This window comes from Eublepharis macularius, chromosome 19 (genome assembly GCF_028583425.1).
Source record: "Eublepharis macularius isolate TG4126 chromosome 19, MPM_Emac_v1.0, whole genome shotgun sequence".
Taxonomy (NCBI): Eukaryota; Metazoa; Chordata; class Lepidosauria; order Squamata; family Eublepharidae; genus Eublepharis; species Eublepharis macularius.
Genome location: NC_072808.1, coordinates 1,559,725 through 1,572,527, shown reverse-complemented (window position 1 = coordinate 1,572,527; position 12,803 = coordinate 1,559,725). Strand labels below are relative to the sequence as shown.

General features: G+C 45.0%; 1 protein-coding gene across 1 annotated transcript in view; it reads right to left on the bottom strand.

Moving 5' to 3' along the window:
- KMT2D (lysine methyltransferase 2D) overlaps positions 1-12,533 on the bottom strand; it is an 83,603-nt gene extending 71,070 nt beyond the window's left edge. Inside the window, exons 1-3 of the mRNA XM_055003521.1 lie at positions 12,505-12,533; positions 1,226-1,290; positions 780-912 (exon numbers count right to left, since the gene is read on the bottom strand). Of these exons, the coding sequence (XP_054859496.1) occupies positions 780-912; positions 1,226-1,274 (182 nt within the window). The 5' untranslated portion in view covers positions 1,275-1,290; positions 12,505-12,533. The remainder of the gene's footprint in view (positions 1-779; positions 913-1,225; positions 1,291-12,504) is intronic.
- Between the last annotated feature and the right edge of the window lie 270 nt (positions 12,534-12,803).

The following is a 12,803-nucleotide window of genomic DNA, read 5'->3' as shown; positions in this document are numbered from 1 at the left end:
CAAAACAATGGCACTTCCCGTACTATAACAGTGAAACTAAAGAGAACCCTCACGGGAAGAAACAACAATTACAAGCCAAATAAACAACTCTATTGTAAGTGCCCAAAGGGCCATACGTATTTTTTATATATATATAAACCAATCAGTAGAATGACCAATTACAAATTATACAATGATTCTTCCATGAACTTGAAATGGCTATTATGATCTCCAATAGTAGTCCAGGAAAATACTAAGGTCCAAACGAAATGTGTCCTGTATCTCCTTTAAACCAAGTAGCATTCATGCACAGCTATGTCCACACATGGTAAGGAAATCCACGGCTGCACACCCGATCTGGGGCACACTATATGTGGAAATATCTTTGCCTGAAACCTCAGAAAGACACAATAAGGATAAGGGTGTGCCATCCAGTCACAGCCGACTTCGGGCAGAACCATCCTGGGGTTTACAAGGCAACCGAGGAACAGAGGAGGTTTGTCCCTGCCTTGCTCTGTGTGGCAGCCCCAGCCTTTCCTGGTGGTCTCCCATCCAAGGACTAACCATGGCCGACCCCGCTTAGCTTCCAAGCTCTGATGACCGTGTGCTTAACAAGTCAGACCTACCGCCTGAGCACGGATCAGATAGCTTCATGCCGTCTCTATTGGCTTCTTTAGGCTCGCTCGCTTCCCACTGTTATAACCTGAGCTCCAAGCCTCTGCCCACCACAGTCGTCCCACCGGCAGCTCAAGATTCCCTCCAAGCTCCGAAGCCCAGGAGCCACCTCCCAGGCCTCTCACCAGCAGAGCAGCGGAGGTTCCTCTTTAGCTTCTGGTTCTTCCAAGGGCTCTTTCACAGGGCTCTCTTCTGGCGGCTTCAGGGGCTCAGCTTCCACGCTGCCCTGCTCCTCCGAGGACACCACTCCATCTGCCGCTGCAACGGGTTAGCTGTCAGTACCCAGGTAAAGCAACTTGGGAGCACGTGCCACCCCCTTGCAGAATATGTGCTTGGCTGTTCTGCCAGATGGATTGCCTCCTGCCCCAAATATTCCTCTGCACAGTTCACATCCAGGAGGAGAAACATACCATGATTACAGTCACAAAGGCACCAGGAGGGTAGGGGGGCACTGGAGGAATGACAAGCCGGCAGACAGCCTACGCTTTTTGGAACAGGGCACGGCCCATTCATTACTGCACTGCACTACCCTAGGCAGCTGTCTAGGGCAGCCAACCAGGGGAGTACCTACCTGGCGTCTCAGAGTCTTTGTCCTCACCAGGCGGCTTCTGGTCATCCATTCTGTCTCCAAGAGACCTTAGAAAGAAAACAGCTTGTTAGAGCCCCGGTTCCACTAGAAATCTACCTCCTTGGCTCTTTGCATCTTGCTATGTTTCAAATGATCTTAAAATCCTAGGGTTGGAAGGGACCTCTAGAGTCATCTAGTCCAACCCCCTGCACAATGCAGGAAATTCACAACTACCTCCCCCATCTTGGTGCTCCCATGGTATAGATCACCCATTTACCCCTTGTCTTGTTCAGGCATACTAAGTGCCCAAAGTTATTTTTTTTAATCAAAACTATGTTAAAAACACAAACAGAAATTCTAAGGAAAGTCATCAAAGTTAAATTCTCTTGTTTTGCATAAACTATTCCACTTGCTAAATAAACGGATTTGGACACAAGCACTGATGTGCTGGAATACAAGAGAGGGGAGGTCATGAAAACGGGATTTTAGGAGGAGGCTATAGACAATGTGGCAGAAAACAGTAGCATGACAGAGCTGGGGGGGGCGGGAAGCATGGGATACGAAATCCTTCCTAGAAACTTCTATTGAAAGCCCGGATTAAAAGCTCTTCAAGCAGTCTTGTCTATACCAAAACTTTTCTATAGAACAAAGAGGACCAGAAGCACATTTAAAACAAAATTAAAATTAAGTTTCTCCAGGTGCCCAAGAAGATAACTAGAGTCTGAACTTGTACATACACCCTGCAAATGCAAGATATATACCAGGCCCGCAAGCTTGTAAAATGCAATCTTTTTCTACCTGATATAACAGCCATCTCCAACAGCCCTAGCAGATCAAGATACCTGCTCCTAACTCCATGCAGATATCTGCTCCATGCATCTGATGAAGAGAGCTGTGATTCTCGAAAGCGTATGCTACAGTAAAGTTGGTTAGTCTTAAAGGTGCTACTGGACTCTTTTCTATTCTGCTCCTAACTGATCGTTTAACTACGACTGCAATAATAAATGGGTCTTTGCAAGCCCATTGTTCAAAATGCCACTGAAAATTGCTTTATGGCCTCACCTAGCAAGGCACACATTCGAATCACAACACATACAGTAAGAAGACATGGTATTACAAATATCATCTTATCTGAATGCACGACTACCAGCACAAACCTAAACAGAGTTATACCCTTGTAAGCCCGCTGTACTCAACTGGATTAGAAAAGTGTAACTCTGTTTACGATTGTACTGAGATTTCGCATTTTTAATGCTTTGGGATTTGGGCAGTGAGGGAGTTAAGAGGCTGATTTCGTACCTCTTTTACTGATGGGACCTGTGACAAGGTTCCAGTAGAAAATTAGGAGGTAATCCAAGCAAACGGATTATACAATTCTCCAAAGATGCAGTAAGAGCTTTTCAGGGGTTAAAATATGAAAATTTTAAATGAAAATGTGTAAAGAATCCACCTGAGCTCTAAGCCTACTGAATCACAGAAAAAGCAAAGCAAAAATCATTTCTGCTCCAAAGTGGAAATACTGCGTGAAGTATTTGGGGCAGGGGTGGGTGGGAATCAGATCCTACAAAAAGCTTCATATTCCTATTCAACATGAACCATGTCCACCTAAACTAAAACAACCCAATGTTTTTTAAGTCTCCTTGTATTTGGAGACCGCCACATTCCGTGGCAATCTGTTTCCGGGCTTCCCTAGGGTCTAACATAAAATATCTGTAGCTGCCGTTGGAGTGGGCTGTTCCCTGTTGAGCAAAAATTTTCAGAAATTTCACACTCATCCCACGGTAACATGAGAATCCAATGAACCGATTAACCCAAATCAGCTCACAGCAAGAAGCAGACCCACCAGGCCAGCAATCCGCCCTCCCCCACATCTCAACCAATTAGCTCTTTTCTCATCACCACCCCTAACGCAGACTCCGCATCCCACGTAAGGGCACAGCAAGCCAGAAGATTGGGAATGTCCAGTCTGGCTTCTGGTATCATCAACCTAAACCCATCCACCAGACCACTTGCTAGCAGCCTCTATCACCAACTGAACGATAACAAAATAGCAAAGGAGTCCAGTAACACCTTTAAGACTAACCAACTTTATTGTAGCATAAGTTTTCAAGAACCACAGCTCTCTTCATCAGATGCATCTTTTGAGAACCATAGCTCTCTTCGTCAGATGCATCTGATGAGGAGAGCTGTGGTTCTCGAAAGCTTATGCTACAAGAAAGTTGGTTAGTCTTAAAGGTGCTACTGGACTCTTTACTATGATGCAACTACAGACTAACATGGCTAACTCCTCTGGATCTATGAACGATAACAGAGAACACGGGCCCAAACCAGCACAATCACCTCTCACACCTTTAACTGAACCAATACTCGATGGGGAAGATGGGTTTTTAAGTACAAGAAGCTATCACAGCATGATCTGGGACGGTGCTCCCCTAGCAGTTATAGCAACACGAGGTCTTTTGACATTTTCCCAGGCTGACCTCAATTCAAACCTTCAATGGGCAAAGGAAGGCATGGCCAATCACAGAAGCCAATCTCCAGCAGAGGTCCCTCCGTTGACAGGCACCCTACTTTTCTCACAGACATGGGGGAGCAGAGAAGAAAAGGTGGTCACAAAGCCACTGGCGATAGGCATACCCAAGGGACTGCAAGAACAGGGAGGTCATTCAGTGAATGGCTACAGAGATGTGGGTCAAAAGTTAACTAAGGTGATTAGAGGAAGGAACGGGGCAGAGGACAGAGGAGAGGCCTTTTGAGATACTAACTATTCCAGCGGCATCTTCTATTCATCAGCTTGGGGATGTGGCCTCTCACGAAGCATTCAAGCAAGGCTGCATTCAAGCAGCGCTTTAAAGCTCAGATGTGAACACAAACCCACCCCTCTGTACACACCTCCCTCTTCGTGTGGAGGAGACCAGCGAGAAACCAGCTCCAGTTACCAATGATGTAAGAAAGCAGACCTGTGGTTTAACTGGAGTTCATTCTCCCCCCCCGCCCCGGAAAACAAACCCCCACATGCCTGCGGCATTCGTACATCGTAGGTGACTGAAGGTAGGTCCTAACCAGAGTTCTCCTAAGGAGAAGAGAGGGGCAGAAGGCGACTCACACATAAGAACAGCGACCAGCCAAGCTTAATGTCATTTTGGTGACGTCTGAACACAGCCTGAGAGAAACGGATCCTCCCTAGCACCACACTTGAAGAGTCGCTGCTTAAAATGCTGTCGAGGTTTCCCCTTGCTTAAGACTGTTTTACTAGGCACAGCCCGGGGGGGTGGGGGGTGGAGAGTGCCCTCAAGTCATAGCTGACTTACGGCGACCCCCAGTGGGGTTTTCAAGGCAAGAGACTCACAGAGGTGGTTGGCCACTAACTGCCTCCGCAACCCGGGTCTTTGTTGGCGGCCTCTGAGATCTGATGAGATCAGGCTCACCTGGGCTATCCAAGTCAGGGCACAGCCCTGAGAAAAGGGGAGAATTTAGTTCCCTCTTGAGTCCTCACAAGGTGGGAATCTAGAGGAGAAAACAAGACAGCCTCTCCTCTTTCTTTTGCCTCACATCACCTTTCGGGGGCACCAACCAATTTGCTTTTTAAAACAGAGCGGCCTACCTTGTCTCTACTCCAAGTTACACAGGGAGTTCAAGCCCCTCCTGTTGTCATAGCACCTGCGGAACTCTCGGCCTCAGCAAATGGAAGTTCTTCTTCCCTAAAGGGAGAGCGTTTAACCCTTTCCCAAGGCCCCTCCCCAAGCCCCGAAGCTCCCGTCCAGCAATCTAGACCTTATCTATCACCTTTGGAATCAAAGCCTTCTGCTTTCAGGGTGTTAATGCTGATTTTTAAGTGGGATGCTATCTGATGGTTTGAGGCTTTTAATATTTTTAATACACGATTCACTTACTGTTAACGGGTTTCGTTCTTGCTCTTTTTATGTTTTTCGCTGCCAGGTTCGTACGTGTTTCTATTGCCTTAGCAAACCTTATAAGGCAGTCTGAGGATATTTCATCTACAATTAATAAAGCTTCTGAGTTTCCCCTTGTGAATTCATGGTCTGGAGGGGGGGGGGGGAACAGCCTCAGAACCAGACTAATTTGGGAGCAAGTTTATGGTCTCATATACAGGTAGATACGTCTGGATTCAGTTCAACCCCTTTATATCAGAGCAGTTCCAGAAGATTCGTTTGCCCTTCCAACACGCATTGAGGGTGAACTATTCTAGGGTGCATTTTTATGACCTGAACACAAAGCTAACAGGTGGCACATTCATTGTTCTGGAATCAAAGTGTACAATCCTGTACACAGGTCTTAAGTCACGGGCCTTCAATTCATACTCATGACTCCAAACTGGCCAAGATCCTAACTTATGCCAACAGTACAATTGTCTTTATCTAGATTAAGAGAAGGAGAAAAACACATAGAAAACCAAAAGTGGATTCCATTGCTAGCTGGGATTAAAGATGGATTCCATGTCTGGTTGAAGACAACTTTCCTAAATAAATCAACCAAATACCCTTTTGGTGAGGGGGAGACGCGACAGAAATCTTGTCATCCACGTTCCACACAAATCATTCCCTCAATTTGTCCAAACATGTTTGAGATCACTGCTCATATTTGCCAGTCCCTTGAACAAATCTAAGTTTTTCTGTCCTTCTACCTCCTGAAGAAAACCCTAATTTCCATTTCCGCTCAAAAACCCAAGACGTGTAGGGATTTATTAAGTTGCAGGGCGGGAAGAGCTGGCAGCCAGTACTGGATTCTGTTCCTATGTCATATGAAGTTGTACTTGGTCTTTAAACTGGCAACTCCATTTAATATGTTCTACTACCTAGTGGTGCTTTAGACCACTGCCTGCCGGATGTAGCTGGTGCAAAACAGGAGTGCATTATATCAGTGTCTCTGGGCTTACAACACCTTCCTTTAAGCCACTGGGTAGAACATAAGACACTAACGGCACAATCCTAAGCAGAGATACTCCAGTCTAAGCCCATTGAAATCAACAGGCTTATACGAGGGTAACTCTGTTTAGGATCACACTGCAACTTTGGTCAGTAAGGTTCAAGATAACTTGGATCCTGCCTATCTCAACTGCTACCTCTTGCGGTGATGTCCAAGACTAGCAAAACGTATCCTCTTGGCTACCCAAAGGTCATTCTACAGTGAAATAATATTCTACACCTACATATTGACCAGAGTCCAAACTCGGAACATCTTTGGAAAGTATCGAAAGGCATTTTGCATAGCTTGACTCCTGTTGGCTATTGCTAGTTAGTATAGAACGAGGCAACACAAGTTCTTGCGGAGTATGGGGTGATGTTATTCAGAAGAGCACAATACTCGGTCCAGCAGTTTCAGCCTCCTCATTCAAGTGACCAGATGCCATAATTTTCCAAAAGGAGAAAGCTATTGTTCATATAGACATGAGGCTAAGGAACTGTTCACCAAAGCACAGGGAAGGTGGGAGAATTCCTAGGAGCTGCCCTTCCAAAAAACCTCAATCGCACGACTGGAGGCTTCCCTTTCGTTCACTCCCCAACTGGTTCAGGTTCCAGAGAGACAGCTGTAGTAATCTTTTGTGGCAAAAGTCATAAAAGAGTCTTGTAGCTCCTTAAAAACGAACAGATTTATCCTGTTTGTGGATAAGAGATCACTAAAAGAAAGCCACGGAGCTCCCACTACACAAATGTCAGATTATTCCTTCTGTGAGCAAAATAAACCACTGCGACAAGTTCTCTTTTTCTTTGCAAATCCCAAACATACTAGCATTTGTTCTGAGGGGGGAAGTATTATCTTTAGGTGGCACATACAAGTGCGACAGCAAGCAAGGGTCATCTTAGAAAAAGGCATACCCACCTGAATAAGAGGAAAGAAAGAATGCTTGTTATAACAACAGGGCCTGCTATCATATTTTTGGCAAGGCATTCCAATAATTAACCATTATTAAAACTTGCTGCCTGATTCATCACGGACGCTTCTTTAAGCAATCCAAAGTTTTAAAATAAATCAATACAGCTGGCTAACTGATTTAAAAGTGAAGCCCTATTTTTCAAGAAACAAGCACGCGAGTCTTTGAGCGTGGCTGACTTTTGCTAACATAGCCACTAGTAAATTTAGAATATCAATTAGACTTTTACAAGACAATTGCTGTAGCTTGCTTTAAAGTATTCTGATCCATATACTATGAACTACCTACAGTCTCTTTGTGTTGTATTTATTATTATTACCTGCCTTCAGTCCTGACTGTATTTGGAGAATATATAAACACATTTTCTAGCATCCAGCTTGATGAAGAATTCTGAAGAATTTCAAACGCTTGTTCATTACTTTATGATGTTTTGGTGGGTCCTATTAAAAGTTATTACTCTGCCTTTGTTTCTGGACTTCCTACACAGAAGTGATTTCCGTAACATGTAAAATAGCCCATAAAAAAGGCAGTTTCTCAATTCTATAATCCTATTACATTGTTTATTGGAGGTTCTTGCTGTTTGGTTGAATTATTTAAATTTTGTACTCTGCCTTGAGTCTCAGAGAGAAAGCTGGGTTATAAATGAAGCAAATAAAATGAGTAAATCACTAGATTGTTATTTTATGGATTAAACTGTACAACGTTTTATATAATGTTTCCAAATTTGCATTATCCCTGATACTGTTTTTTCTTTATCAAATTTGCAAACTGTAGCTGTTAAACGTATTTTAACCTAGAAAAGAGAAATAAATCCATTTCTATCATACAATAGCAGACATGCCATAAGATGCCAGTAAGCCCCAGCTTCAGCTGGTGTCAACGCCACCCCAAACCTCTGGGTTAATCTGCAATTCTGCAATATACATCAAGGCTAGTAGTATCTATTGCTGGGACAAAATAAAACTGTACAATGCGCAGAGCAGACACACATTTCAGACCAGCGAAGAGTACTCTCAAGGCACCTCCACCAGACAAGACATTCCCCATGCCTGTCAAAAGTTTTCCCTACAAATTCTGGTCTACCAAACCCAGCCTACCATTCCCCCTTAACAATAAAACAGACATTTATGTCCTCAAAAGCACCCTAAGTTCCATTGAAGGCATCAAACCCAAACTTTAAAAGCTCAGGTGGAAGTTTTAATTAAATCCACAACAAAACAAAAACCACTGAAGGCATTCCACCCTAAAAGACGATGCTGTTTTGTACTAGATTTGGAGTAAGGTTAAAAACGGACAGCATGTCTACGCTACATATTTAAGATGGTGTCAACACTATAAATACTCATTGCCAAGAAAGCCTAGCTAGGAGCCCTCTTTCAGAGAAGGGTGCGATAGAACTTCAACAGAGTTCCTCCTAGATGGACGGAACTGCAGCTCCATCGAGACGGAGAGGGGAGGAGTCCCAGCACATAGGACTGGATCCAGAATTCATCAATGGGCAGCGCTAACGGAGGCAGATCTTTCCCTTGTTTCTTTAACCACAACAGCCATTTCCATTTCCTGGGCAACTCGACTCCCTAGGTCACAAAACTTGTGTGTCCTTAATATTCATGCAGGTGGGGGCAGCATTGACAAAGGGTAAGGGGCAAAATTTCCCCTCCTACCTCTTCTATCAATTAAGCTATGGGGGTGGAAGAGGTAGGAGGGCAATTCCACCCTCCGCCCTGCATGGCTATTAAGCCCACACACGGCCCCAGGAAGTTTTGGGAAGTCTGCTGGGGGGAGGGGAATAAGGGGAAAGATCCACAATCCCTAAAGCCACCCATCACTGAATCCAACCCCTACATAACTTTTAGTTTTTAGTACTTATGCAGATATTCAAGCAACAGCGTCAAACCGAGCTTAACACGCCTTCAGATTTCAAGCCAACACCGTTTGTTTACTACATCCCTTCCTATAGCTCTTTTGCTAACCGAAACCGGTACATTAACTTTAGTGCATCAAGGGTTTAGATGTGGATTCAAATAATGGATCAGCCAAATAGCCTTTGTCAAATCTCATTCTGTTCTGCCACCAACCCCCAGTAAAAATAATAGCAACCTTGGGTTCTGCAAGAGCTGTGAAAATAACGAAACAACATCCAATCTTTGGGACCGGAATAAAAGCCCATTAAGGTTATATCTTCCAAAGAGGTTTGTCTCCCTCATAGATGGATCACTGAGCTAGCATTAAGGACAGAGTTTAATATAGGGGTAAAATTATTATATATAATTAGAGATAACATCCTAACTGGAATCTCTTAATAGCAGAAACCTCTCAGTTATCAAACTTGTCTATCCCAAAGGTAAACCCAATTCTAATAAGCTGTCTGTAAGCTTAAGATTCTGCTCCCTGTTTAGAGACAGAAGGGGCTGGGACGTGTGGCTCCTAGGACTGGCATATAGTGCGAAGCCTCTGGGTTAGCGTGGCCTTCAGCCACCTTCCCACAGCGCTTCTGGCATTAACCCCAACAGATGACCTCTGGGACCCAGAGTTGGCACATACACACATGGTCCAGAATCAGGTACAAAGCTGATAACAAAGGTCCTGATTTTCTTAAGGAATTCAGGAAGATGGACCTTTTCGTGAAGTCTTTACTGTTCTGCAGGCGTGTGGAAAAGTGTTGGCGCGTAGAGAGGTATGGTGGAAGATCAAAGTTATTGTTTATTATCTCCCATCTCATCAGAATGAAATCAAAGAAATAAAAGAATTTGGACAGTAAGAGTTAAAATGACCACAGGACATATTTTATAAATGTGACATAACAGAGGGTGATAATACTTCTATAGATTAGTTGGAACCTGCACAGAAGTCCTGATTTTATTTTATCACCGGATCTTTCTGAGACAACAAATCTAATGATGCTATATCTATTGTAATCACAGTAATGAAAAAGAGTGACAATCAAAAGCTTTCTATATTAGCAACAATGAAAAAAAACCCCTCTAAAACACCCTCTGAAATACAGTATTTTGACGGTGGTAGGAGTTCACATTATGTTAAGCCCTATTTGCAAATATTTATCTTCTTTATTTAAACCACACAATTCTCCCAAGCGGAGACCGGTGGATTACAACTTTCTCCTGCCTTCCATTTTATCCTCACAACAACCTTGTGAGGTGGGTTAGGCCGAGTGTGCGCGACTAGTCCAAGGTGGCAAGTTTCCACAGCAGAGCAGGAAGTGCCTGGGACTGATGCTCTGACCTCTACATCATGCTGTATGTACACAAAGGTCCAACAATAATTTTATCCTCCCCTCAAAACAGTCAATGAGGCTTTAAAGTTGCACTCGGCCCATTCAGCAGGTGCCCGGTAAGCTCTGACACTTTATGTAGAATCTCTTATTACAACAGCCATTCCACTGATCTTGCCCACCTGTCAAGAAAAGTACCTCTTTCCCCCGGTTTTCAGCGGACTACAATCCAATTGAGACAGGCAACAGAAGTGCAACAGGTGAAGCCAGAGGATGGGGAATTGGATTGTCTGGTCGCCACACCTTAAAAAAGATATCATAGCACTGGAAAAAGTACAGAGAAGGGCAACTAAAATGATTAAAGGGTTGGAACACTTTCCCTATGAGGAAAGATTGAGGCGCTTGGGGCTCTTTAGCCTGGAGAAAAGACGACTGAGGGGAGACATGATAGAGGTTTACAAGATAATGCACGGGTTAGAGAAGGTCGAGAAAGATGTGTTTTTCTCCCTTTCTCACAATACAAGAACTCGTGGGCACTCTATGAAATTATTGAGCAGTCGGGTTAGAACAGATAGAAGAAAATACTACTTTACACAAAGGGTGATAAACACATGGAATTCGTTGCCACAGGAGGTGGTGGCAGCTACAAGCATTGCCAGCTTCAAGAGGGGACTGGACAAATATATGGAGCAGAGGTCCATCAGTGGCTATTAGCCACAGGAGATAGATGGTATTCTCTTTGTGGGGAGGTGGTGCTCTGTGTCTTGGTGCTGGAAGGAAGGCAGTGGGAGGGCTTCTGGTGTCCTGGCCTCACTGACAGTCCTTTAGATGGCACTGGATTTCTAGCCACTGTGTGTGACAGAATGTTGGACTGGATGGGCCACTGGCCTGATCCAACATGGCTTTGCTTATGTTCTTATGTTCTTATGGAAAGAGAGACAACCACAAGGTACAAGGCTTACTGACTTCCTCTCCCCCCATTAACACAACACAGAAAATCCTGCTTAGGGCCAGATCCGCATTCGAAGTGCCCAGTTCTGGGTTCGCTTTGCAGAGTAGCCTACACCAAGAATCTGGATTACAGCCCATTTAAAGAAGAAAACTGCATCCATTCCACCCTGGTTTTATTCCTAAGCACCTAGAAGGCTCTCTTTGAACGGCAGAGAATGCCAATAGAATCCTTCTCTCCAAACCACCCCCCCACCCCTTCAAGCAAATCCCTTCGGACTCCTCCATAATCCCATGCAGACGGCAGGGATCTGGGGACTATTGCTAGAGAAAGCAGGCCCTGCTGGGCTTTGGGAAAGTGTGTATTGGGGAGGGAGGGAGGGGGGGGGCATTTGTTCACAGGCTGATGGCACGTTAAAGGGAGGGCTGGGGAAGAAGCTTGTCAATCTACACCCATTATCAGGCTTGTCCACTCCGAAATCCCCGGGCTGCTCACATATGAACCTGTGCATTTAGAAAGATCTACTGATAGTGTCCGCTGTAGGCCTCTTCCCCATCCTGCGGCCCGCAAAGTAGATCCATCCCCGGTTCCAGACAAAATCAAATGGAAATGTTAATTTGAAGGAGGGCACACTGGGGAGAAGAAGCTGGAGAGGGAGTGGGAATAACTTCAAGCCTCTGATGAATGGTTAATCACACTTCCTCTCCCATCTCATTCCCCTTTAGCAAAATAAAAGGAAGACAACTTCAGCCCAAAACAAATACAGCTCCCTGTGGATTCCATCATTGTACAAAACATACCGACAGACCTTTATTTGTTTGGGCAAGAGGAAGGGATTAAATCGCTCTCCCCTCTCCCCAAATAAAATAAAATTACACATCTGTTGTTTTCCCAACAGGGAGGGGGCCAGAGCCATTTCCCCTCCAATGGCTGATCTGTAAAGGCCTAGACCATGGATGAAAATACTCTCCGTTTGCAACCATTAGCGGCCCTCCACCACCCATCCTTCCCCAACAGTTTTTTACACAACAGCTTCCCCCCCCCCCTCTCACTTGCAGCAGCGGTCTACATAAATCAACACCGTTTGAAAATCTGACATAAATATACTTCCGAGCCACCGAGGAGGTTGGCATTCAAATAAGGCCGAGAGGGCGAGGGGTCTTCGGCTCGCTCGCTCGCCATGCAGAAAAACGGGGTGTCCCACCTACCTCTCTTCTACAAGACGGTCCAGAAATCCTCACCCGGCAAAATCCATCGGCAAGATACAGCAGAAAACATTATCCAAAAAATCCAGACGGGGGGGAAAAGAAGGGCTTGCATTTGTTCCCTCCTTTGGGGGTGGGGGGGAGGCGAGAAGGGGGGGGGGGGAGAATAGTGCTGGACTTTTATTTACAGCCTCCCCGAGAGGAGGGGGTTAAAAAACGACGACGACCACAATCCCCCAAATGATGCGGGGGAAGGATGCCGGCTCCGAGATCCGAGGACTTCTCCACCCGGGGCGGGGGGG